Source organism: Opisthocomus hoazin, chromosome 7 (assembly GCF_030867145.1).
Source record: "Opisthocomus hoazin isolate bOpiHoa1 chromosome 7, bOpiHoa1.hap1, whole genome shotgun sequence".
NCBI lineage: Eukaryota > Metazoa > Chordata > Aves > Opisthocomiformes > Opisthocomidae > Opisthocomus > Opisthocomus hoazin.
Window position 1 is genome coordinate 62263190 of NC_134420.1, and position 27866 is coordinate 62291055.

At 41.4% G+C, this 27866-nt stretch overlaps 2 protein-coding genes across 6 annotated transcripts in view; one reads left to right on the top strand and one right to left on the bottom strand.

Annotated features, from left to right (window-relative positions):
• Positions 1-12: 12 nt before the first annotated feature.
• On the bottom strand, positions 13-8926 carry CINP (cyclin dependent kinase 2 interacting protein). Of its 5 annotated transcripts, none has more exons than XM_075426584.1 (6): positions 8867-8926; positions 8133-8301; positions 6832-6958; positions 4006-4135; positions 2244-2521; positions 13-245 (listed from the first exon to the last, which is right to left on the bottom strand). In XM_075426584.1, exons 1-5 carry the CDS (start codon positions 8871-8873, stop codon positions 2319-2321), a joined length of 636 nt encoding a protein of 211 aa, XP_075282699.1. In that variant the 5' UTR covers positions 8874-8926; the 3' UTR covers positions 13-245; positions 2244-2318. The 5 variants fall into 5 exon arrangements, with proteins under 5 accessions (XP_075282699.1, XP_075282696.1, XP_075282700.1 ...); XM_075426581.1 differs by lacking the exon at positions 8867-8926 and adding an exon at positions 8495-8599; XM_075426585.1 differs by lacking the exon at positions 8867-8926 and adding an exon at positions 8457-8475.
• Positions 8927-27866, top strand: part of TECPR2 (tectonin beta-propeller repeat containing 2) — a 44741-nt gene continuing 25801 nt past the window's right edge. The window contains exons 1-11 of the mRNA XM_075426578.1: positions 8927-9048; positions 13656-13940; positions 14064-14192; positions 14605-14736; positions 15705-15862; positions 16955-17267; positions 18069-18201; positions 21490-21954; positions 22594-23588; positions 24994-25177; positions 27148-27321. Of these exons, the coding sequence (XP_075282693.1) occupies positions 13707-13940; positions 14064-14192; positions 14605-14736; positions 15705-15862; positions 16955-17267; positions 18069-18201; positions 21490-21954; positions 22594-23588; positions 24994-25177; positions 27148-27321 (2917 nt within the window). The 5' untranslated portion in view covers positions 8927-9048; positions 13656-13706. The remainder of the gene's footprint in view (positions 9049-13655; positions 13941-14063; positions 14193-14604; positions 14737-15704; positions 15863-16954; positions 17268-18068; positions 18202-21489; positions 21955-22593; positions 23589-24993; positions 25178-27147; positions 27322-27866) is intronic.

Here is a 27866-nt window from a genome sequence, read left to right on the forward strand (position 1 = left end):
TACAAAGCAATGTTCTGCTGGTCTTTCACAGCCTTTGATTGCAGTGGGCAATTTTTTATTACACTTTTGTACCAACAGTCTAATAACTATATCTGAGGACTTAAAATACAACAATCAACTGCTTGGAGCTATAATGACAAAACATCTCTGCAACGATTTTGCAGTAATCTTCCTGCGTCTGACAGCAGTCAACGAGCAAGGGGGTCTGTGAATATGAACACTCCTTCCTGAAGAGCTTCTTTCCTCTAACAAACAAGAACAAACCACAATTTACACCTGTGCAGAAAATGAAAATTTGCTTCAATTCTGCCTTCCCTATTGATTTGCACATGCTGGGAAATACAATACACCCACTCTCATCTTAAAAGAACAGTTCTATAAGTGAACCAACCTTTCCTCCTTGGAAAACAATTTTCAAGTATGAAGGTGTTTCCATAGTGACAAGGGTCTCGCCCTACCCGGATAAATTGAGGTGGCGGTTAAACTTGGCGGAACACTTGCCACAGAAGAATAATAAAACACAACAAAGCTTTTCATAACCAATTGTATTCTTCTTGAGCTACAGCAGAATTTCTTTTTAGACGGTAGAAATTTGGGGTAAGAATAGAACCCTGTTAAGCTGTCAGAAACAACCTCACTGTTGAACAGAGCAACATATCGAGAAAACTTTTCCAATTCATGTCTGCATTCTGTTATCGCAGGCAACTCATGTACTATTTCCCTTACCAAGCTTGTGGGGTTTCAGCTTCGAACTAGTTAAATGACCCTCCTTCCGCCAGAAATTTGTTCCAGAATCTCTCAGTGTTTTAATCAGATTTTTCTGGTGTCAAACCACAGCCATTATGGTCATTTCATAGCAGTGGGCATTTCGTGTTACTGTCTTTTAGTTCAAACAGTTGTTTCAAGGAGAATCAAGGGTAAACATCTGTCAGGGTACAACAGTAAGTCAACAGCACTTGGAAACACTATGTAATTGTGTGAAATCGGAGCTCCACATCAACAGTTTATATAGGAGCAGATCATACACGCAATCAGTAAGTAGGAGGAATTTAGATTATTAATCATAATGAAGTAAGCAGAAGGCCTGAATTCGCTACGTGTTAGGGGTTTAACTAAAAATGTGATGACACAGCTGCGTAGTTTCCACGCTGTAATACACTTTTCTGAGAAGTGCTAATTTGCAATAGCAGCTAACAGTTATTACAGGCTGGGTAAGCATTGCAGCTTCTCCAAGCTGCCCAGGTCTGACAGAACGGTACGCTAGCGATTATTACACCTTTAGGAGTCAAAGCAAACAAGGGTACTGAATTCCACTTCAGCATTCAGCTTTTGCATTAACTGCTTCTCCTGAACACGTGGTTTGCTCTCTTTTCCAAGAAAACAGCATGAAAAAGAAAAGCAAGAATCTGAGCCACTGATTCTTGTCATGTGAACTGCTGATCAAAAACAGAGGGGGCACACCTTCAGACCAGACCCACTTGACGTCAGCAGCAGTAATCCAAGGAAAAACTCACTGAGCCCTGTGACAGGGAGCAAACAACACAGGGATAAGGACGTGACTGAAGCAGGTCTTGTTTTTATTCCACAGACACTTCATGAAACATCTCAAAAAGAAAAAAGTTACAATGAATTAAAAGAGACAAGAGCTTTTCATACAGTGACTCTGGAATGGTGAGTTGTACTAAGCCTTCCCAGCGTGCTAGGACAGGCTTGGATCACTCTTTGAGGGTGACGTACCTAACCACACTATAACCAAAACCAAGCCACAATTTGTACTAGCGTCTGCGACAGCATTTCAGAACCACATACCAAACTATGTGGATCCTTTCGGATCCTGCCTTTTGTGCTTTCATTGCCTTTTCCCCATTTATAAAGCAAGTACAAAAGCACTACATCTGTCAAGTCATGCACAAATACCCCCATGAAAGATCAAGAAGTGCTGAATTTCTATGGTGAAAGGGACAACGTAGGTATTTTAGACTGCCGAGACTTGGACAGTAGTTAAGTTCTTGGCTGTAGGTGTCCGTGTGCACTGAATCCCCCCAGACCACCAAGTAGTGCTGACCTCTTTTTGATTATACAGGACTTGGCCTCCTACCTGGAGCCTCTCTATTGCACTTAAAATGGATAAAGCAACAAAACCCAGGTTCTCACATAAAGAAAAAGGAGTACCAGCTGAGACAAAATAATAAATACAAATAGCAAAAAATATTTTTAATAAGTTTTACAAAAATTCAACTTACTTGGTAAGCCTTGCAACTTGCCATTTCAGTTTCATGTAAGCATCATTAGAAGCAATCCATGTGACATTTGAAATGCTAGCACTGTCTGTGTCCTGTTTCCAGCAGCATGGCTTCAAGCAGTAGTTTGCTGCTGTTCTCAATATAAGGCTGGTACAACCATGATGATAAATAGACCATCATCAGATCCTGGTCAGCAGAATGAGCAATTTCTTGTACAATTGTTTGCTTGAGTTGTAGTTCCTTCCTGTACATTTCAGAGAGCTTCAGAGAAACCTCATCTGAAATGGGTTGGAAAACCAAGCACATTGACCAGAACATTTCAGCAATTCTCTGAAAGTTACATTACACTTGTAATAAGCTGATCATTAAAAACCCCTGCCTTACATAAACTACTCCCCACGTTTAGACATTTTGTTTTTTATAGCATTCATAATGTTTGTACACTAGAATATAAACCATTAAACAATCTCCTCAGCTGTTCAATATATTTTCTACACTTGTGATTTTGACATGAATCCCCGTTTCATTCTAGAATAAGCAGTGGTAGTGATTCTCAGGACCCACTGTAAAATTATCAATTATACCTATTCTTTCAAATAACTGAAATTTTATTTTAAAATTTGGTAATGCTATCCTGAAATACAAGCTTCACGTTTTAGAGTCACTGTTGATTTCAGCTGATCTAAAGGATGCCCTCACATGCAGTCAGGCACTTCCATGATGTGTGATCACCAATGAGTGATACCAATAGTGAAAAATAATGGTACAACAAAACAACAGACCGAAACTAGAGTGTGTAATGTAAAAATTAATAGTTACAAGTTATGTTAGTAATAATGGTAGGGGGTTTAAAATGTATCTATGTAATAATCTTTAATTGTTTGACTTTAAAAAATAACCACAGAAATCACTTTTAAAGAGACACTGATCTCGCATTTCTGACTTAGCCTGAACTACTACTACTTTCAGGAGAATTTAGACTTTCATGGAGTAGAGAGTGTCACTAAATGACTCAGTCACAGCGAGCATTTTGACAGCAGTTGTCTTTGTCATTCTTACCCTTTTAAGCTGGCAGAAACTAACACATAAAATTCCCTCCAACTTGTGGTAATAAAGTAAAGCAGGGCTTCACAAAGGTGTGACTTTGCCTGCAAATTTAACTGCCTTCTTTGTGGAGTGAATCAGGCTTCTCTTGAATTTTTTTTAAAACTGTGGTAATACCAGTTGGGAGGCAGTGCCTTCTGCCATCCAGTGAATGCTAAAAGGATTGATATTAATGGTAACTGAACATTTCTTTACTTGTCTTGACTGACATTGAGATCAGAGGAATTTTTCTTTGGCTGCATGACAGTTAACCGAGGCATAGCTGCTTCTTTGCATTCAAGGATTTCATTTCAGCATCAAGTAACAAGTCAAGCCAGTTAAGCCTATGGCTTAACACTACCAAGCTGCAAGTATGTCTCTCTACAAAGGATACGGCTGTGGCAGCTCGGACACTGTAAGCTGCTGACAAGCTTTGTTTTACGCTGTAATTGTTGTGTGTCAGACACGCCTGGCAATTCATACAAGCTGTCAGCAGCAGTAACGCTACACCAAGTGGTGCATTCACGTGTTTATTGATCAGTCAATTACAAAGGAGACAGACAGGCTCGCTCTGTCTCTAAGGCAAGACATCCAGATAAAAGGGTTTCTTTTCCAGTCCTTAATTCGATGACATCAATGACACAATGCAATTAGCTAAGATAATCAATATTTTACTTACAGAAGTATGGTGTGGGCCATGTATGAAAGAAGGGTGCTGTGCAATTCCCAGCTCCACAGTGGAACGTTTCCAAGTCACAGATTGCTTTAGTAGTCGAAGTAAGCTTTTCCATTTTCAGTTGTATTTTTGTCTGAAAATCATGAACATGTAATGTGAATGAACATCAGGCTACTATATTCTTAAACATTTTTTAAAAACACACTATTTCTGAAGACGATTTAGTCTTAACCTTTCTAACTCACTTTTCTGGACTCCAAACAGGAATCAAAGCTGGAATTTATATATGTATTTAATATGAGATACCCTAAAATTATGAACACTGTAGATATGACTTACTGACTCTGATTTTGCGTAATTCTTATGTTTCCCCCATGTGGCTATATATTAAAGCACTCATTTTTTTCACCTCTCTCTGGGTTTTTCCTATAGCAATTTAGTATTGGGGAAAAACATCAGACTGTCTGTGAACAAGTGTGATGCAAGCCCTATAAACACACGCTTTCTTACATTATTATGTCAAGATGACTTAAATTTGATTTCAAAAGACCAGCGGCAGGTGAGAAAAGCAGCTCAAGCTACAACTGACAATGTATCTAGGCTGATCTAACAGCTTGCTTCGAAAAACAGGTCATTCCATCCACTTCCTTTGTTTGCACCTGACTGTGCACTACTGATGGCGACTAATATTTACAACAAAATGGAGCTTGCAGGCAGTTTTTGTAAGTCAAAAAGCTAAAATACAGATATTTCTATAAACTTGTAAGCTGGTACAAACTCCTAGGGAATGAAAAATAAAGTATGTCTGTAGTAGCTATGTTTAGTATCCAATCTAACACTGGCTGCTTAGACTCCTATTACTCTGGAGTAATAAAAAATTGCATCAGCACACTTAGTAGTCTGTATACAAAACTACCTCAGGGAAAAAAAAAGAAAAAAAAAAAATTACTGCTACTTTTTGCCACAGAACAAAATTTGAGAAAAACCTATCTGCTTTCCTACTTCACTCTAAACACTGGACTGGTATTGTGTCTACATAAAAAAATACATCTATCATATCTATAAAATCTTATATCTATCTTTAACAGAGTTACTGACTACATCATTGGCAAGGGAAGAGCTAAAGATATGTCTATCTGGTCTTCTGTAAGGCCTTTGACATGGTCCCCCACAACATCCTTCTCTCTAAATTGGAGAGATAGGGATTTTACGGGTGGACTGTTTGGTTCCGAGGAATTCGTTGGATGGTCACATCCAGGAGGTAGTGGTCAACGGTTCGATGTCCAGATGGAGATCGGTAACAAGTGGTGGCCCTCAGTGGTTCATTTTGGGACCGATGCTGTTCAGTATCTTCATCAATGACATGGACAGTGTGATCGAGTGCACCCTCAACAAGTTTGCGAGTGCAGGGTCCTGCACCTGGGTCGGGGCAACCCGTGCTATCAGTACAGGCTGGGGGATGAGGGGATTGAGAGCAGCCCTGCCGAGAAGGACTTGGGGGTACTGGTGGATGAAAAGCTGGACATGAGCCAACAACGTGCGCTCACAGCTCAGACAGCCAACCATATCCTGGGCTGCATCCAGAGAAGCGTGGCCAGCAGGCTGAGGGAGGTGATTCTGCCCCTTTGCTCTGCTCTGGTGAGACCCCACCTGGAGTCCAGCGTCCAGCTGTAGAGCCCCCTGCACAGGAAAGACATGGACCTGCTGGAGGTCAGAGGAGGGCCATAAAGATGATCAGAGAGCTGGAGCACTCCTCCTATGAGGAAAGGATGAGAGAGTTGGGGTTGTTCAGCCTGGAGAAGAGAAGGCTCCGGGGAGACCTTAGAGCAGCCTTCCAGTACCTGAAGAGGGCTTATAAGAAAGATGGGGACAGGCTTTTTAGCAGGGCCTGTTGTGACAGGACAAGGAGTAATGGTTTTAAACTAAAGGAGGGTAGATTTAGACTGGATATAAGGAAGAATTTTTTTACAAGGAGGGTGGTGAAACACTGGAATGGGTTGCCCAGAGGGCCGGTAGATGCTCCATCGCCGGAACCATTCAAGGCCAGGTTGGATGGGGCTTTGAGCAACCTGATCGAGTTGAAGATGTCCCTGCTCACTGCAGGGGCGTTGGACTAGATGGCCTTTAAAGGTCCCTTCTAACCCAAACTATTCTATAATCTTTTACATGGGCCTCTACTATGGCAGAAGGCTGTGAAAGTTCTTTTCAGTAAGAATTTTAAATTACAGTATCAGGCAAAAAAAAATATCTTTTTGTTTCCTGTCAAACTGACAGGTGACATTAATTTCTAGCAATGCATCCAGAAAAAAGGTGGGTTACACAATAATTCTCTTATTCTACTCTCTAGAGGAGGAGTTGTGCACGCGAACTGCAGGTAGGCAGACTAAAAATAAAACTGCATTATGTCTGATCAAAGATAGCTGCAAGGATATGATGGCAAGTAAAGCACTGCTTTATGCTTTGTTGTTTGTTTTGTTCTAAACAGAGGGAATATTCAGGATGAGAAAACAGAAGAGAGGTGCAGTTTTAGAATGCACTTTTTGTATGACTCACATTCAGAAGACCACTTTATAAAGCGAGGAGTAGAATTAAAAGCAGAAGGCAGATGTAAAACCAACTTTCAAATTCACCAACCAAGCAAATAAATGGTGCACACTGGATTTATGATCACTTAGGTTTGAAGCCAAAGAACTATGAATAAATATCCCAATCTTCTGTTTAGAATCTTAGAATTCATTTACAACAAATACTTGAGGACATTTCCTTATATCATACTTGAACACACGTGGAATTGATTCATATTGACTAAGACTGAAAAACGAGCATTACCATTTGCTTTAAGGTCTCAAGTAGTTCTGCACAGCAATTGTCCAGTTCTTTATTGTATTTCGGAGTTGGCTTTTCAGATTCTGTGGCACTGTTATCACATGCTATCTCCAGTTTGTTGTCTTGAAATCTAAAATAGAAACGCAAGGCAGAGTAAGCAACTGCATACAGGCTTACTTGAGCTGTGCAGATTTAAAACCCGTGTGGTCTGATCCTACAAAATCTCTCTCTCACAGGCTGTTCACGAGAATTCCTAAATAAAAATAGTAAGAGACATAGCTAGCCACGCGAGCAGTTGGGGCTGGTATCATAATCTTCAGAGGAACACAGAAGGACTCTACCTTAGAGCACGTGCTTGAAAAAACATTTGCAGGTATTAAGATAACACCTCTTCCCACTTTACCTCACCCCTGTGTTGGAGGTTATACTCTCATAACGGACAAGGTATGCCCAGGCTTCAGCTGCTCCAGCTGACCTTCTGGTGCATCACCACAAACTCGCCTTCATGCACAATTTAAGCCAGGACATTTAACTGTGAGCCCAGAGCAGCTGATATGCAGACACAGACCCCGTCTTGCTGACTTTCCCACAGAAGCCCTAAACTCAGACAGGGGAGAGGGAATTGCTAGAGAGCAAAAGCGACATCTGACACCATCACAGCAAAATATTCCTGCGCTTGTGCCTGTCAGAACCCTGTCAGACAAACCCTGTTCAGCTACCAGGACTCCAGAAAAGTTTCTTCTCAAAACCTTTTTAGTTATAAGTTTTTCTTTACAGCATGAAGATAACAGCTCTAGCAAAGTGGTTTGGTTTGTTGTTGTTGTTGTTTTTTTAAATTTTCACTGTTGTAACTTTTTTCTCTACATAAATAACTGATTCTTTCTTAAAATCTGATGACATTTTGACTTTAGTGAAATTAGGTAATACTGGCCTCAGCATAAATATGCAAGAGAGTAAGGGAACTCACAGGGGCTGAGATCTATAGGATTAGATTATAACTTTGTAAATTATGTAAGTATTTTAAATATGTTATGCTTGACTGTATAATAAAGATTTTCCATTTCGTGCAAATATCATTACTTTATGAGATTATTTTAATCTTTACGAGACATTTATGATTTGAACATAAATAGTTTACGCAAAAAAAAGTGCAACTGCTGAGTTTGATCCAAGCGCTGGTTTATCTGCTCTGACATGTTCTGTCCCCCATCTCCCAGAAGAACTTTCTAGTGAAGAAAACGGATTAATTTCTCAGTAAAGGCAATCTTTACGCTGCCTTTACTTGTATGTATTAACATACTTACTGCTCACTGATCTTCACGTTGACGATTTTGTTTGCCGCAGTAAATCCACTATCATTCAGTCTCTCCCATTTCATCATTAAATTGTGCCAGTCTGCTGCGTTATCTTTGATTCTTCTTGCACTGACAGATAAAACAGGTCTTCTTGGAGTACCATCAGGAGGACTTTTTGCTAGATGAGAAAATACAGAAATCCAAGTGATTTCAAGCATACAGAAACAAACCAGCGTGCCGCCTAGCAGCTGCTCGTGTAAATGAGTTCCTTGCTTTGATTAAAGCAATACTGAGCAGAGTAAAACGGAGTTTACGCTGTCTTCAGTCACGAACCCGAATTTCCGGGCAATCAAAGCAAATCGCGTTGTTACCGAAACGCCGGCACGCTGCCTTCAGCCAAGCAGAATCACAGGATGGCGGGGGCTGGAAGGGACCTCTGTGGGTCATCTGGTCCAACCCTCCTGCCGAAGCAGGGTCACCTACAGCAGCCTGCACAGGACAGCGTCCAGGCGGGTCTTGAACATCTCCAGAGAGGGAGACTCCACAAACGCTACCGCGGCGCCGGGCGGTAAGAAACCACCTCAGCGATTACGCCATGACCGTCGGAACTGACCCTGCCGGCCGGCGGGCTGGCAGTGCACGACGGGCACAGACCCCCGGCTCGTTATGAGGAAGCACCCAGGCCCGAGCTCCGGCTGCCCGCCGCCCCGGGCCCGGCGCAGACCCCCCCCGGCCGCCCTCACCCGCCATGGCGGCGCCCCGCGGAAGTGCGCTCACGTCCGGCCCCGCCCAGGCCCGGCCCCGCCGAGCAGCGCAGGCAGCAGGGGCTGCCGCCGCCGCCGCCTCGGGGCCTGAGTGCCGCCGCCGCCGCGCTCTCTCCCTCTGCCCCCGCCGGCAGCTGTGGCCGCCCCGCGCTCCTGAGGAGGTGAGTGGGGCCGCGCCTCCGCGGAGACGGGCGGGAGCCGCCCAAGGGGCTACCCTGGCTCTCGCTCTCCTCCCCGGCCGCCGCCGGCGGGGCCTGTCGCGGCTGCCTGTTGCGGCGGGGCCGAGCGGGTGAGCCCGGCGCGGCGAGGGGCAGCGGGCCGGCCTTCCCTCCCACCCGGCTGCTGGCGGCTGGCCTGCGGGGGGTGCGCTGCGGCGCTCGGGGAGGGCGGCGGAGCCCGGCCGGGGGCGAGGCGGCCGTTGAGCGCCCGCAGAGCGGCCGCAGGGACTCTCCCCCCTCCTTCCCCCCGTCCCGGCCGGGGCTCTGGGTGCGGGCGGTCAATCCGCCGTAAGCTGAGGTAAAGCCGGCGGGGAGGCGTTGCTGGCCGTCCGGCCAGGAGCCGCCGGCTGCGTTCTGCCTCCCCTGTCAGGACTGGCGACCCCTCAAGCGCTAGAAAGCAGGGTGTTGGGAAAGAAAGGTTTGAAGCGTCTGCCGGGAGATGGGCATGCCTCTGAGGAAGGAAGGTTTTCCAGAGAAACGGGGTGTCCCAGGACCGTCAGAGCGAAGCCTGCTTCCCGCCACCCCCCTTGGCACACCTGCGTGCCCAGTGACCCTGCTACTCCTTTTTCCATCCTTTCCTTTGCTGTCACCTGGCTTGGCTTGGCTTGTTTGGGTTTTTTCTTTCAGAAGAAACTCTGCTGAGCCAGAAACACCACACGTGGAGCGGCGCGGGTGTGGGTCGGGTAACCACGGCCTGTGGGCTGGCTGGGGCTCTGAGCCCCTCCTGGCAGTGGGGTGTGCTCCTGTGTTCTCCCCTCTTTTTTGCTGTGGAAAGCTCTGGAGATGTGGCAGCCGGGTAGCCTGCTCCTTAGGCTGAAGATGTGTGAAGCATTACAAGATAAAACTGCTTTTCTTTTTAGTTGGCAGGGTCTAGCTGAGATCAGAGGCTGTTGTGTTTAGCTGTGGTCATGCCTGTGAGTTTGTCCATACTCTGAAGAGCTTAAATTTAACTTTTTATACCAAAGAGTAAAAAAAACAGAGCTGTTGCCCCTCTTGTACAGACAGGACAGTTGGGCTGAGAGAAATGCGGTGACAGCTTTAGCAGTCCATCTGTGGCATACCCCGGCACTGAACCTTGAACCACGGTGTGTCCGTTTCACTGCGGGGTTGTCTCTCGCTTTAGTTGCCTCCGTTAGGCAGCATTGAGCCCCATTCCTGGCTCTGAGGCCAGAGAAAACTAAAAAAAGTTTGCTTTTCAAAACATGGCCTTGAATGCAGTGTTTAAAAGCTTGTTGTGAGCTTTGTGAGTTGGGAAGTACGGACTCTTTTTGTCTGGTGATTGTTTTTGATGTGGAACTTCAAGGTGTTTTTCTCTGCTTTATCATTGCTGCAGGGTGGCTGCTTAGCACGAGCTGATTTGCGCTGCACAGCTGTTACGTACCTCAGAGTAACTGTGGCTGACACGGTGAACATGCGCGTCCAATTCCAAAATCTGAGAAAACAAATTATATCCGCTGTTTGCCTTTGATTAATGAAGTAGGAGAAACAGATAACATATAATCCTAACTCTGTTAATAAAGAGACTACATGTGATACACCACGGATTGGGGGGGGTGTTGAAGACTTTAGACTCAAAAGCACAGAATTGTGGTGTTTGTGCAGAGTTTTTGAATATGTAGGCCATATTGCAATTCTCTAGTCCTTTATATATTCGTTTTGTGTAGATAAAATTACTTAATTAGCAATATTTTTAGTGAAGTGATTATTTGAGCTTTCATTTACATGTTTTCACGCAAGAGTGCAAGTGTTTTGTTAGTGTGTAAACCACTCAGGATGAAGCTACTTTGTGTATGATGGCAAGATGTTATAGTTTAGTAATACGTTTTTTTGATTGTACAGGGTGACTGGGCTATAAAGAACAAAACCTGATTTTACTTTTTTTTACAACTTTGCTATCAGAGAAGATTGAAATAGATTGTATATAAATTTTAGGAAGAATGAGAACCAGACAGCGTGGGTTTTTTTAATTTTACTTAGTATATGACAAGAAATAATTCCTCCCAGTGTTTTTTTCTGGGGGGGCCACCCCTATCAAACTCTCCCTTTTTTTCTCTTTTAAAATTAAGTGTAAACTTACAAAAAATGCATCGGGTTGCAGATAGAGTGGTTGTAGACGAAGGAGTAATAGTCTTTTTCTGGATGATAGAAATTTCCATAATTCCAGAGTTTGGAATGAATTATTGTGGTCTTGCCAGTTTAGTTGAGCTGGAAGGGTAAGTGATGGAAACTAAGAGAGAGAATGATTTCTGAGGACTTGCGAGGTTCTTTGGCAACTGGGGAGTGTGAGCTGGTTCTAGCTACGAGAGCAGCTTGGGGTGATGACAGAAGTGAATTGTAGGACTGACAAAAGGGACTCAAAAAACAAAGTATCTGAAATTCATGAGGCAGTAGCTATGGAGTGGTAGAAGTTGAGATTAGACAGAGGAAGATTTGTACATGTGAGACTTGGGACAAAGAATGGATTTTGTTTTATTAGAAAAAAGAAAGAAAAAAAAAAGACTAGCAGCTAGTAAAATTACTAAACTGGCAAAGCAGCACGTTTAGAACTGTAAACAAGGGTCTTTAGTAGTGGGTTCTCTATACTTGGTTGTAGATAGAAGATCGTAAATGGTGAAGGAAAGGGCGGGAGACAAAATACAGCATAGGAAATAGATGGTGTCTGAAAATATTGTAAAAGAGTGGTGATGCACTGAGGTTATCTGTTAACTTTGTAAGCAACTTTGAAACCAATTCTTCATTCAGAAACAGTTTGAACATATTAATCAGCTAATCCTTGTGATATTTTATGAAATAGGTGTCATGACAGGTAGTGGAGATTGGAATTAATTTCGAAGCTCTAGCAAGGAGTAAAATTTATCACAATTAAGAACATCTAATAATTTCTGCTAGCTTAGTTACTGGCAGCTTTTTTAACACAGATAAAATGTGGGTCCAGTAACCAATCTTTGTTCCTCTGGTTTTGTTTGACGTGGGCTTGAATGGCTAATATCATCCAAGTAATCCCTTTGGGTTTAGTGGAATTGTGTGTTGACAGCAAGTGTTGCAGGGCCCAAAGCCAATGTGCTAAATCCTCCTGCACAATAGCTGAAATAGTTTGAAAATTGAGACATCAAAGCTTTTCGCAGCAATGGAGATATTAAACTAGAGCAGCTGTATTTTTTTCTAATTTAGTTAATACACACTGTCAGCTGTGTGTGAAGCTGCGAAACAAATACCATTTTCCATCCTTAGAGAAATAAAAACTAGGCACAATAGGACATATCACACAAATTGTGGTAGTAATACTTTACAGAATGATTCTGAGCATTTAGAAATGTTTCTGACTTCAGTTGGCGTATTTCTGGTTTTCATTTCTCTAAGGAAGTTATAACTGCTGAAGCTTAAGAAAATCTTCAGTGTTACGGACCTAGAAATCAAAAATCCTTGTCTTGGAAAATGGCAGGTATGTTTGGCAGATTCTAAACCATTCTGTTAATCAGACTGGCTCGTGGCAAAATAAAATTCAAGAAGTGAAGGTTTCTTTCCTTTTCTGTGTTCTGAAGTCATCCGTGAGGAGAATAGCTACTACTGCAAAATGCTCTTGTCAAGGCTGTCACCCCATGATGAGAAAAAGTACTGGGTTTAATTAAATTTTATAAATATTTTTACATACGTCATGGTCATATTAGCTTTTTCTGAAGATCCCAGTACATTACTACTGTGATGAGCTCTGACTACATTTTTTTCATGAAGAAGACAAATAGAACCTTTGTTTACATTATTCTTAGAAAGATACCAGAGTTGTCCCCTAAGTGTATGCACAGTATGACTTATCAGCATAAAATTATTTCCTTAACCATAAAGAGAAATGTGGGCATATGGTACTTTTTTCTTTTTCCTCCTTATCTTTCTAAATTCAGTTGCTGCGTGGATATTGTCCTGTGTCTGTCAAACTCTGATTTCTTTCATTTTTGCATTGCCCCTTCCTTCCCACACCTTTTTTTTTTTTTTGTTGGTTATTATTATTTGATTAGATAGCAGATGTAGCTCTAAATGAATTGTTTCTGAACCATGTTTTTCTTGGGGTGCGGGACATTAAGGAGTTGAGCATAAACACTGTTCAGGCACTTCGTTCGTGTTGTGCTAACACAGTGGATATCATGTGCTCTCAGCACTGGGACGACTGAGGGTAGAGGTTGCAGATAGATGAAGAAATATATCGCATGGATTGTTCAGTGTCAGAGCCCTTACTGTTCTTTCACTAGCCCCATGAGAAGAAATACTGCATTTGAACTCAACTGTGAGCTCACAGCTACAAGAAAAAGTGGTTATCCCATATTTGGTGGTTACCTTATTTCCTTAGATGTGGACTGAACCTAAGAAATAAGCTTATTCTTAAGAAGAAGGTTCTTCTAAAAAGAACTTACATTCACTAGAGTTTAACTTGTTTTTCATCATAGGAAACAAAACCTGAGCATTTCTGCATCCCTACTTGCTGAATGGTGGCTTTCTGCTAACCATTTACTCTTTCCAACAAAATTAGTGACATGTCTTTTGCTTTTGTCTTTCAGATTTTCTTACACGGTCAAGTCGATGTGTTTATTTCAGCCTTAGAATTGCTGATGCCAGTGCTTGCTATGGCATCTGTGACTCCACCGGTTATATTTAAGGAGTTTTGTCCCTTATATTATCTTCTCAATGCCATTCCTACAAAGGTCCAAAAAGGCTTTCGCTCTATTGTGGTATACCTCACAGCACTTGATACCAATGGAGACTACATTGCTGTGGGTAGCAGCATTGGAATGCTTTATCTCTACTGCAGACATTTAAACCAGATGAAAAAATACAATTTTGAGGTAAATACTAACTTAAACTTTTGTCTCTTCCAATGAAACCTTTATCGGCACTGAGTTGCTCAGAATTGAGCTGCTTTTTGTCTCATTAACTTTGTGAGTTTTGTATATGCTTTATTTCAACAGGGGAAGTGTGAATCTATCACTTCTGTAAAGCTGTTGAGCTGTTTCGATGATCTAGTTGCTGTTGGTACAGTCTCAGGTCGGGTTGCAGTTTTTCAGCTTGTGTCTTCATTACCTGGAAGAAACAAACAGGTAAATCTTTGCCTTTTGCTGAACTTCTGTGAGTATTAGTGTGGTGAATCCTAGTAGAGCATTATAGTGTTTCTTTATAATAGTAAAAATCAGATCATTTTGCCTGACAAAATATCTGTGGATATGTTTTAGGCTTCATATGTTACATTTATAGAAGCAGTAATCTTAAAGTATGTTTTTCATTACAGCAGATACGTTTAACATAAAATGCTGTTGAAACATTCCTCATTTGTAATAACTGGCTGAGCAATTTGGTAGGAGGGTTGATTGATTGAGGTTTTTTTAACACAAATTAGAATGGCCTGCATTTAGTACTTGACCTCTTATTTATCAGTCCTAGTCACTGGATAATAGGCTTTGTCTGCGTTTTTTCTTCTGCTCATTCTTGTATTGCTTTGGTATTATTTAACAGCTTCGGAGATTTGATGTTGCTGGTATCCACAAAAGTAGCATTACAGCTTTAGCTTGGAGTCCCAATGGAATGAAATTATTCTCTGGAGATGATAAAGGGAAGATTGTCTACTCTGCCCTAGACCTAGACCACGTGAGCATTTGTTATAGAGACCTTAATTCCCATTTACAGTTTTCCAAAAGCATGCTTGTGTGTTGAAGTATTTAGCAGTTAGTCCATTGCATAGTATCATTTATTTAATTGGACTGTTCTATTGGTACATATACACTTGGCAAGTGAACACACCGAGCAAGACAGCCGTTGGGTATCCTTCACAGCTGCCTTACATTTAAAAAAAAATAATAATGAAAAAAAAGTGGTGATCCTTCCCATTTTATCATGTTTCTGTCTGGCATAACAATCCACATCTCCCTTCAAATTTCAGCCTGTACTTTCTCCTTGTTTCTTTAGAAAGGGTACACTTGAATGGTGCGACGTTGCTGATTCACTGCATTGAGTAATTACTTTTTGCCAGAATTGTTCAGCATCTTGGTCTAGAGTATAGAATGAAAATAATGCTTGGGCTCTACAAGGTGACTCTAGCTTGTTACCAGTAAATGGAATTTTTCTAATGGCTTGTTAATTAATACAGACATGAGATGTCAACAAAATCAGTACTAACTTGAATTTCTATATGGGAGAGAAATGTAAACAACATCCATCCTGATTTACCTATGACTCTCCCTCATTTGGTTTCACAGAAAGCGTTAACTTCTCTGAGTGTAACAGTTGTCTCAGCATTGTATGAACTGGCGGTGGAGAAGAAGAAACAAAATGTGTCCTAGAGTTTCTGTTGATTTCAAGTGAACTGCGTTACCTGATAATCCAAGAGAAATTGAGTTTCGTAGTGTGCCATTCTGGTACACACAATCTGACTGCCCTTTTGTCTGCATAAAGGGACTCAACATTCATTAACTGAACTGCGTACAACAGTAGCTCAAAAGCTTTTGTTTGTTTATTTGTTATCTCTTTCTTGGGCTTATTAATTTCTTTGAAGTGTTAGTTATTACCTTATATTTTTAGAAAGGTTGATTCTTGTTAATTGCATGTGTCTTTAAAAGGGTATTTGCAACTCCAGCCTTGTATTGGAAGAGCCATCTTCAATTGTCCAGTTGGATTACAACCAGAAAGTGCTGCTTGTATCTACTGTACAACGGACTCTACTTTTTTACACAGAGGAGAAATCTGTCAAGCAAGTTGGAACACAGCCCAGAAAAAAGTAACCCTCATAAAATCTTGATGCAGGCACATCTATTAATTCTGGCTTTTCAGAGTGGATTACAGAAAGAGCGATCTAAGCAGTGAAATTAATACAACACAGCAGTCTGCTCATAAAAAGTTAGTTACAGTAGCTTTGTGTGCTCAAATGTGAAATGACAATTCTGCCTACTTAGAAAGTACATGGTTGCAATTATGTTGCAATCATATTTTCAGGGCACTATTATGCAAAAATATTTAAGCTATTTTCTCATTGTTTAAACTGAAATCACTGCCAAACTTCCTCTGCAGTTTCTGTTGGTTTACTGTGAATTGGTGTGAGTAAGCGATCAGGTCCATCTCATCGGTGATGTAATATCTGATGCAAAAAGCAAGTCAGCATTCCAATTTTTCTTATACACTGAAGTGAATTAAAAGGGAAAATGTATATCAAGCACTTAAAGTTGACTTGAAGGTTAGGAACTTCTTGTATGTCCTTCTGGCGTCTTCTATTGTATAATCTTTTGGATATGAAGGAGGGCACCCAGTCTTAGAACAGGATGACAGACTATATCTGGAAGTAGAGGAAATTGACTTTGAAAGAAGGTTTAGAATTTATGTTTTGGTGATCTGAATAGTAAAAGGAATACCAAGGACCATCTTATGTACAAAGGGATTTCTTGTGTGATAGCAGTGGTGGTTTTATGTATGAGAGATGAGGATTTTAACAGTTCAAGTCTGTTCCTTGTTCTTGCAAGTAGAGGTTGTCAGTTTCTGAGCATTAGTTCATAGTGTTTTGCTGGTTTTTTTTTATTAATTCTGGGAGAAGGATGGACTGCATAGTAGGGTTTTTCCAAGATGGACGAAGAGTACCGTTAAGGCTATGGCGCTTATTAGGAGGAGTCATTTAGCTCGCCTAACTGATGTAGTGTCTGAGCTCTAAAGCTGAGGGAAGACTGTTGTTATTTGGAAGCACTGTTCTTCTCTTACTGTAACCAAATTTCTGCTTCAGACGTTTGACTGAATACTTTAATTAAAGAACAAAACTTTTATTTTTGATAACTTGCAGTTGTAAATCTGTGCCATTAGTTTTAAAAATTGTTTTGCATTTTAGCACTGGCAAATTTGGAGCATGTTTTATACCTGGCCTATGTAAACAGAGTGACCTGACACTATTTGCTGCCAGACCTGGGCTTCGTCTCTGGAAATCTGATGTTCATGGAACTGTTCAGGCCACATTCATATTGAAAGACGTATTTGCTGGAGGAATAAAAACTTTTGAACTGTATCCTCGTTTGGAACCACCGGACAGAGGAAGTTACAGCTCCCCAGAGAAACACCTTGGTCTTGTTTCGTGCTTCTTCCGAGAAGGATGGGTGCTGACCTGGAATGAATATAGCATCTACTTACTGGACACTGTGAACCAGGTAGATAAATCTTGTGGGTGCATATTTTGTTTCTTACTTGTTTTTGTTCATGCTGTGCCATGAGACTCTCTTTGGGTTATCCATTACATTTCTATGATTTAAATCCATATTTAAACCTAACAAAGACGACTTTCTTCTCTCCCTCTTCAAGTTGTTGTTGCAATGATATACTCAGAAACAAACTCGATATATATAAAAATTAAATATATTTAAACCTTCCAGTCTGGGTGTTAAGATGATAATCAATTCTGATACTTAGCAGAGCATATCTAAATCTAAAATCTAGTAATTAATATAAAAAAAAAGTTTTAGGCCTATAAAATGAACCTGGAACTATTTATTCTTTCCTTTCTACTACTGTTGGTGTCTGCAAAAACTCAACTTTTTTTTTGGTATAGAGCGAGCTGTTATCTATTTTGTCTTTTTAAAAAAAGGCATGCATGAAAGTGAATACAAGCTAATATCTTTTTGTCTAAATGGTCTTAAACATTTGTACTGTGGCTCTTTTCTGCTACCAAATTGTATGGCGTGTAAGTAACTGGTTGCTGCTCATTTGGACAGAGAAAATGAATATACTGATGGAGTTAAAACTAGTAGAAAAAAAATGAGCTACATTGTGATTAAAGGATGCTTTCCTATTTATTTTTCTATTTTCTTTCTTTTTTGATAAGATAAAATCTTTATTCTCTAACTATGTATGTTGATTAAATTCCAGTAAATACTTTTGTTAAGAGCACTGTCTTGTCCAAACAGTGTGTTAATCTCATGCCAATAATTTCTTTCTGTGTTGACTCTTTATAGGCTCTGATTGGTGGCTTGGAAGGGTATGGTGATATCGTGTCTGTGTCCTGTACCAACAATGAGATTTTCCTCTTAAAGGGAGATAGAGACATAATAAGAATTTCAAGTAGACCTGAAGGACTGCCATCAATAGGTTTGTATAGATTAGCAAATTTTAGTATGTACCTCATGGAACATGGTGACTATTGTACCTTTTTTAATACTAAAAAAACCAACACAGAATCACAGAATCACAGAATAGTAGGGGTTGGAAGGGACCTCTGTGGGTCATCTAGTCCAACCCTCCTGCCGAAGCAGGGTCACCTACAGCAGGCTGCACAGGACCTTGTCCAGGCGGGTCTTGAATATCTCCAGAGAAGGCGACTCCACAACCTCCCTGGGCAGCCTGTTCCAGGGCTCCGTCACCCTCAGAGGGAAGAAGTTCTTCCTCATGTTCAGACGGAACTTCCTGTGCCTCAGTTTGTGCCCATTGCCCCTTGTCCTGTCACTGGGCACCACTGAAAAGAGTCTGGCCCCATCCTCCTTACACCCACCCTTCAGATATTTATAAGCATAAACACCAACCCAAACGAAACCAAAACCCCACACAAAAAGCTTCAGGTTATTGCAAAAACCTACCAGGTTCTGTAGAGTTTACCTGTCTGTTTCTACAGATTGTATTTAGAGCTCTGATTTATCTGCTGATCTGAGCTGCTGTTCTGGCTGCAGTGAGAATGGGAGTATAAAGAAATTAATTATGATTCTTCGTTTTTTTTTTTTAGAGCAGATCAGCATTATCCTAGCCAGACATCTCTAATCTGTGCATTTGAGGCCTTATTCTAAACTATGATCCTGAAACAATCTGAATTCCTGATCGTAGTTCTCTCTTTACTGATCAATCTCGATTGTCTGTGTTGGAGATGGCTGAATATGTTCATTCTGTGCTACCTGTCACCACCCACATTCCAGAGGAAATCTCAGCGTTCACAGAACCACAGAATAGTAGGGGTTGGAAGGGACCTCTGTGGGTCATCTAGTCCAACCCTCCTGCCGAAGCAGGGTCACCTACAGCAAGCTGCACAGGACCTTGTCCAGGCGAGTCTTGAATATCTCCAGAGAGGGAGACTCCACCACCTCCCTGGGCAGCCTGTTCCAGTGCTCTGTCACCCTCAGAGGGAAGAAGTTCTTCCTCATGTTCAGACGGAACTTCCTGTGCCTCAGTTTGTGCCCATTGCCCCTTGTCCTGTCACTGGGCACCACTGAAAAGAGCTTGGCCCCATCCTCCTGACACCCACCCTTCAGATATTTGTAAGCATTTATTAGGTCCCCTCGCAGCCTTCTCTTCTTCAGGCTGAACAAGCCCAGCTCCCTCAACCTCTCCTCGTAGGGCAGATGTTCCAGTCCCCTCATCATCCTCGTAGCCCTCCGCTGGACTCTCTCCAGTAGCTCTTCATCTTTCTTGAACTGGGGAGCCCAGAACTGGACAGAGTACTCCAGATGAGGCCTCACCAGGGCAGTGTAGAGGGGAAGGAGAACCTCCCTCGTCCTGCTGGCCACACTCTTCTTGATGCACCCCAGGATCCCATTGGCTTTCTTGGCAGCCAGGGCACACTGCTGGCTCATGGTTAACCTGTCGTCCACCAGGACACCCAGGTCCCTCTCCGCAGAGCTGCTCTCCAGCAGGTCCACCCCAAGCCTGTACTGGTGCATGAGGCTGTTCCTCCCCAGGTGCAGGACCCTGCATTTGGCTTTGTTGAACCTCATCAGGTTCCTCTCTGCCCAGCTTTCCAGCCTGTCCAGGTCACGCTGAATGGCAGCACAGCCTTCCGGTGTATCTACCACACCTCCCAGTTTGGTGTCATCAGCAAACTTGCTGAGGGTACATTCTAACTCTTCATCCAGGTCGTTGATGAAGAAGTTAAACAAGACTGGGCCCAGTACTGACCCCTGGGGGACACCACTAGTTACCGGCCTCCAACTAGACTCAGAGCCGCTGATGACAACCCTCTGAGTTCTGCCATTCAGCCAGTTCTCTATCCACTTCACCGACCACTCATCCAGCCCACACTTCCTTAGCTTCCCTAGGAGGATATCATGGGAGACTGTGTCGAAAGCCGTGCTGAAGTCAAGGTAGACAACATCCACGGCTCTCCCTTCATCTACCCAGCCAGTCATGTCATCGTAGAAAGCTATCAGATTGGTCAGGCATGATTTCCCCTTGGTGAATCCATGCTGACTACTCCTGATAACCTTCTTTTCTTTCACTTGTTTGATGATGGCATCCAGGATAAGCTGCTCCATCACCTTTCCTGGGATGGAGGTGAGGCTGACCGGCCTGTAGTTCCCTGGGTCCTCCTTCTTGCCCTTTTTGAAGATTGGAGTGACATTGGCCTTTCTCCAGTCCTCGGGCACCTCTCCTGTCCTCCAGGACCTTTCAAAGATGATGGAGAGTGGCTCAGCAATGACATCCGCCAGCTCCCTCAGCACTCGTGGGTGCATTCCATCGGGGCCCATGGATTTGTGGACATCCAGATCACTTAAGTGATCCCTCACACAGTCCTCGACCAAGGGAAAGTCGTCCTCTTTGTTGTTCCCAGCAATGAAGAAGAAAGAGCTGGCAAAACACCCAAAGAATACTTGCTAAATTTCCAAAAAGAATTTGAGAGCTTACTTTCTTGTTTGACATCTGAGTTGCTATTGGGTTCAGCATCTATGTTACTAGAATTCTAGAAAAGGAATTAATAATACTTTCTTAATGATGGTGCTGGCTGATTTCTCAGTGGTAAAGATTGTAAACACCATTATCCAGCGTATTACACTCACAGGATGACTACTTATGCATTTAAAATACTCCATCTTAGCTTTGTATTAGCAAAATGCTGGTAAATATACTGTGAAGTCACTTAACTTCTTTATCATTGCATATTGGCCATAGCTTTAGTCATCTAAGCAGATCTTTACTCACAAACTTCTAGGGGGTGTTTCCTGTTGTAACTTCCAAGTATAGTTTGAAAGGAGCCTTCCTGAAGTGTATTTTCTTCTAATGACCACAGTGCTTATCTGGTAAACTTTGCTTGATTTTTTTTCAAGATGCTGAATATTTGAATGAAGAAGTTGAAGATGCAGGGTGACACTTCAGTACGTGATACAACTGAGTCTTCTAAATTAGACCTGTACCATTCTTCATACATAAACATGAATTCAGATTTTTATTAATAGAAGTTCTATACAGGCTTTGGGGGATTGATTTTACTCAAATGGTTCATATAGATTTGCTTACATGAAGTTTACATTGTGTGTGTGCATATATGTATTTGAAATGTTGCGAACTTAGAATATTTTTGCATGGCATAAAGCTTCTTTTCTTTCAATACTTTCCAAGAGCTATGCTCCTACTTGCTTGACGCACTAGTATTTATACTTTTATTTTTCTTTTGGTCAGTTTCAGATGTGAATTCAAAATTGCCGAATCCTTTAATAGAAACAAGTCCTAAACCGCTGACCCCAGTATCAGTAGTTGCATCTGCATCATCTAGCCCTTCAGTGGAAACAGATAAAAAATTGGTCACTTCCCCTTCAGTTACTGGTGATAAAAATGACTCTTTAGTGAAAGATGATCTGGAAACTCCAACACTATTGGAGAAAAGTTTTGATAGAGTGGGAGACTTGAACAATGAAACAAGAAAAAGAGGCTGCTCTGTAGTAAGTGAATCTAGAAGCAGGAGCAGTTCAGTGAATTCTGTGGACAGTGGCTCTAGCTTTATGATATGTGCAGACCAACTTTCAGAAGCTCAGAGAGAAGGTCAACCTTCTTCACAGCGGTTCAGCGCAATCAGCTCTGAAGATTTTGATCAAGAACTCATTGTAAAGCCAATTAAAGTGAAAAAGAAAAAAAAGAAGAAACAAGGTAAGTCTAGCAGAACTTTCCCTGCCACTGCTCTTTATTAGAACATGTCGCTTTTGGTGTTTCACCCAAGAGAGTTTGTGTTTATATTGTATTGTCATGCTCTTGAGATAATTTGAGTGGTTGTGGTGGGCCATTTACATTTTAAGATGAAAGCCTGTTTTGAAAGTGATAAATGAAGTCTTTTTAGATCTATTTGTTTTAATCTTTTAACTTAGTTTTGCTTTATGTAAACATGCTTAAGGTTCTAAATATATGGGTTAATGGTAACATACAGTGGGCTCTGCTTCCAGTCTTATGTTGGAATTGTGTAATATGTATTCCTCCTATTTAGAATATGTGACAGTGTTTGTCTTAGCCATGCTTTTTAGTTTGTTAAAATAGCGTGCATATTTGATTATTATTGTTTACTATATTGGTATTAGAACTTTAAAATGTTTTGCTGTTAAGACTTTTTTGGCTTTGTATGTATCATTTGGTGTTGAAGTTGGAAAAAAATCAGTATGTGAAAATTTAGATTTAACTCTATTCTTCCTCCAGTGTTAAAAATATTTTTATTTCTTACTTTGCATCAAAATGTAATAGATTTTATTAATATTATTTTCCCTTCCTTTTTCTTTTTGGTTTGTTTTGTGAGAACAGAAAGTGGGACTAGGAAAAACCACAGCTCTCTGGAAGGTACACCAATCTATGAGCGTCAGCTTTCTGGTGATAGTCCACATTCATTGAATGCAGACTCCTTTTCCATGACTTCCAGCCTGATGAGTGGCAGCATTGACCGTTTGAGTACTGGATCTCCAGATCAGGAAAGCATGTTCAGTGTGGAGTCCCATACAATCTTGCAAGAAGATAATGGTTCAGAAACTTTCAGTGTCCTACAGTCTCCTGAGCCTGCAGCTGTACTGATTAATGAAGAAAATGGAGATACGGTTGATTTACAGAAGCTTCCCAACAGTGACAGTGGCATGGATACTTCAGCTGTTATAGATACTCTGACATCTGTCTCTCCTCTAATCCTCACGAAAGACTTGACAAACAGTGTAGATGGTGAATCTAATGGTAGTGTGGTTTCTGCAAGCAATGAATGCTGTACTGGAAATCTGAGCCAAGAGGAGGAGCAGGATTTTCCCACATTGTGTAAAATAGATGAAAATTTAGGTAAAATGAAGCTGCAGGATACTGAGAAATCTTTTGAAGAGCCAGACCTTACAGACCAAATGTTTCTGGAATGTGATGGCGTACTAGGCATTCAGACATCCCTGACACCAAAGGAAGGTGATGAAACTGGTAGGGAAGACCAACAGCAGCTCTCTCTAATACATAGCGCTCTGTCAGATCCGTCTGTGTTCCACTTTGATGTTTCCAACGATGTTTATTCAGATAACACTTCCATTTCTGGATGGAATTTTGAAAGTGCAATCAAAGCTAAACCTAGTACTAGTACTGCTGAATGGATAACAGACACTCACGAAAGTAAGGCGGAGAAATCTGCCTCAAGTGATGAAGAGGATATTTATGGACATGGATTACCGTACTCATCCTCGGAGACTAGCATGCCTGAAGTTGATGCTGGGCCTGGTTCCCAGGATATGGCCAAGACAAGCCTAGATGAAATGGTGCTGTTAAAATCTGATCAGGTATAAGTTTTCAATTTAATTGCCACAATTAAAAAATTAACATTTATGTAATTACTATCTTTTACTTCTTTAGGAAAACCAAGTAAACAAGGAAAGCATAAAGCAAAACAGCAATATGTGTTGTAACTCTTACTTCAGAGTAGTTGATGTGCACTGACAATGTGAAGAAGATTCACCAGCTGGTTTATTCCCAGCTCAACAAAAATGCTCTCATAAACCCATCCATTAAAGAAAGAACATTAAAATCAGGTCATGCGCAAAGGCTGCTGCTTGTTTGGGTCTCCAGTAGCCCAAATTCTATACAGGGCTGTTCCCAACTTCAACTGACTTCACAGGGAATTAATGCTGGTTATCTCTCATGGCTGGCCTCTGGTTAAGGATTGTTTTACCTGTAAATACTCAGAATAAGGGTTAGTCTTTCTTTATGTCCTAGACAGCAGTTAGTAATATTTGGAATGTTGACATTTTTCCTTTTTCTGTCATCCCTCTTTCCTTCAATATTATTTTGTAGGTGAACATTTCCAGAAATAGTAATTCTCATATAGACTATAGAAAAGAAGTACTAAAATTAATTGTAAAATCTGCAAAATTGCCAAAATCATTGAAGTCTTAAGAAGAGAATACAGTTCTTACAGATTTAAAAAAACAGATCAGCTCGAACCTAGAACAGCCTTGCATTGAAATGAACCAAATATTTGTTGATAAAGGTTGAGTTGTAAGTTCATGGTATCCTATTTAGTAACAACTGCAGCCCAAAGTGTAGAAGACTTTTAGTTTCAGGTTGTTGTACTGTTATGCTCTGAAATGTTCAGAAAAGCTCCACAGATGCTTACATTATAGGTCATGTTTGCAGTGCTTGGGTTCACCTCGTGCAAGCGATCAGAATCTAAGGTAGCAGTCTGTAAACCAAATTTCTGTAATACGTAGCTCCGGTACCGTACAGAGGGTATTGGAGTTGGATTTTTGGCTGACTCTGTGCTCCAGCTGTCTTGTACCCTTCGCTTATTACTTCATGGACAATGAATAATTTCCTGGACTACAGACAGACTGTACATGTTCATGAATTCCTTTTTGCATCTGCTGTTTCCTTTAGGTGTGTGTTCTTTAATTAATAAGGGAAGATTTTCTACTTTTTGGAGGTAGATGACAGTGTGGAGGTGGTGGGTGGTTTTGGTTGGGTTTTTTTGCTAAAGCTTTTGTTCTTATTTCATAGTACATACTATCTTAGAGAATGCTGACAGATGTAGTTTTATTTTACACAAGGCAAATTTATTCATTGATTGAGGTACTTAAGAACCTTGAGTTTAGCTTTCTTAATAAAAATAGGGGAGCTGCTGTGCTTATCTAGCCATTTGCTTGTGCACTTTGGAGACGCCTGACGCTGTTCTGACTGTGCAATTTCTAGTTTGCAGAGAGCTGGATGGGGTACTCCGGCCCTGGCTGCGGCATCCTGAGCCTGGCCATCTCGGAGAAGCACATCTGGTGCCTGGACTGTCGCGGTGGCCTCTTCTGCAGTGCTCTGCCTGCTGCCGCGCCGCGCTGGCAGCGGTTCGAGGACGGCGTCCAGCACGTGGCGGTTTCACCCTCAGGTCAGTTGGCTTCCACTGCCCGGCATCCCCCGAAATGCAAGGCTTGCTTAGGCTCCTGTGTTTCCTTGGCTTTTCATATTTTTTTTCATAACGGCTGTTATTTAATTAGGCGAAGCTTGTCGTTTTTCTGAGATCGCAAATACAGTTTGGCGCATATGCAATTTCCACATAGGTAGTTTATTGTTTTTCTGTTTAATACAGTGCTTCCAGAAACTTGGTTGTTTGGGGCTTGTTTCATGTAAAAGTAGTGTGTTTTTTTTTTTTTAAAAAAAAAAAAAGAAGTCATACTGGGTGATACAACTGCATCTTCTCTACCTCTGCATACCAAGCTCTGGTTTAAGAGGCTGTCTTTCTAACAGGTTCACACTGCATTTTGGGAAGTTTTCAACATGTGGCTGCCTGATTAAAGTGAACTTCAGAAGTAGCAGTTCAGTGATAGGCGGAGATGAATGAAGAGATCTTTGTCTGTACCAAGCTTTGAGTTTTGATATAGAACTGCTTATGATTCCCAAATTTAAAATTCTTTTTGTTCTAAATGTAGAATTGGTTTTGTGTATGGGGTTGTTGGGGATTTTTTTGGGGGGAGTGGTTTAATGCTAAAGGAAAAAAAAAAATGGTTTTGGTGTATTTGTATATGAGTTTGTTATGGGTGGTTGGGAATGAGGGTTACGTTGGATTATAATTAAATGCGTTTTCATTATAAACTTGCGTCACTTCTGGCCTTCCAGATTGTTTCAGGACTGGTGTGAAAATGCAGATTTCTCAGACATTTTCTTTACTTAGTCTGCTGCCTTGCTGCTATATTTCTTCCCCTGTCATCTCTAAAAGCACATGTCAATCTTCCCTTCTCTCTGTAGAGGAAGATGTGCTGTTAGTTTTAAGAAAAAAGGTGTTCTATTTGATCTGTAGCTGAACTTTGTTACGGACAAAAAAATTGAAGAGTGGCAGTACTAGGTGAGATCGTAGGTTCATCCAGCTCAGTATCTTAACAGTGGCTAGAAGCAGATGCCTGCAGAAAAGTAAAAGGAATGGGCTAGCATGTATGATGTTTGCCCTTCATAGTTTCAGATGCAGTTGTTGGTGCCTCAGAGGTTTCCTGGGCAAAAGGTTTCTCTGCATTTATTATTTCTCAGTTCCAAGAACTCACCCAGTTTTTCACTGAATCCATACAAATTTCTGACATCCACAGTTTGCCATGGATGTATTAACACAAGAGCATGTTAGCCACAAACATCAAAAGGGAATTAAGTGTTACTTTGTGTAATTGTTCAAACGAAGTTAATATGCCAGTGTACTGCTCTGGTACGAACCAGCCAATCACCAGTAAAGTTTGGAATGCCATTTGGTTTTCTTTTTCTGAGCTGTCCTTGCTAATTCGAGTGTGTGTGGGGGAAGTTCTCAGGATGGATTTATGCAGTTGCATTTCTGAGTTTTGTCTGCTCGTGACGTGCTACGTAACAAGCAGGTAGTAGCACTGCCCGCTGTGGCGTGGGACAGCTCACCTGTTCAGGTGTCTGCAAAAGTTATGATTTACTATTAGTATTTGTAAGAGGTGAAAGTACTACAATTAACCCCCTTTCCTTTATTTACTGAGGATGTACCAAACTAGTACAGAAGCAAGCCATGAACTTCAGTATCTTAATAATAGGCTTATTTGGCCTTGACATGGAACTTGTTTTGTTTGCTAGTTTTCAGGGTGTAACTAAGAAGAGGTGATTTGCCGTTGAACACTTAAAAATCACACATACTCTAATGGTAAATGCATTTCAGCAATTCCTAGAGAAGTTGGCCGTTGTTCTGGTCTTGCTTTTAAAAAAAAATTATCAGTGTTTTTAAGTCTTGCATTTTTGTTTAATGCTACTGGTTTGCCTTTCGCCTCACATTAGTGAAGGTGTAGGTAGGACAAGTCGGCTGTCTCTGTTACAGTAATTGCTAAGTGATATTTTGTGCTCTCTTAACTCCTCGTACAGGGGCTCTTCTCTGGAAGATTGAACAGAAGACTAACAAAGCATTTGCTTGCGGAAAAGTAACCATAAAAGGAAAACGCCACTGGTATGAGGCTTTACCCCAGGCTGTATTTGTAGCTTTAAGTGATGACACTGCCTGGATTATCAGAACAAATGGAGATCTGTATCTGCAAACAGGTACCTGAATTAACTACAGACTCTTTGAATTTTTGCAGCCTAAATTTATTAGAATTCAAGACTGTGGAGTGATCACAGTTTGTTTTAGACCTTTATCCATAGCCAGGATACAGGGAAATCTTCTTGTCTTGAGAAATGGTTGGAAGCAGTTGTGAGATTCTGTGTAATTAGGAGGCTGGAAAAGGCAGTTTGTGGCAGCTTACTTTTTGTGCCGAGTGGAGTACACACAACCTAGAGAACTGATGACATGGGAAGGATATGGGATGGATGAAAATAATTGGAAGAGGATTGCAGAAAATACTGAAATAACATTCTTCCCTTGAAAATGGTGTGGTGCACTGAAACAACTGAGCCTTAAGTGGATTTTCTTTTCTTGCTTTAAGGATTTTAAGGAGGACTGTGAAAGGCAGTGAGATAGTGTGTGGCTGTTCAGAAGAAATTCAGGTATGGGGGAGCAGAGTAGGAGGAAGTAGAAGCTGTGTGTTTTGAAAAGCACAGATCTGTTGGAGGCAGGAGTTACCACATGATAATGGAAGGAAGGTATC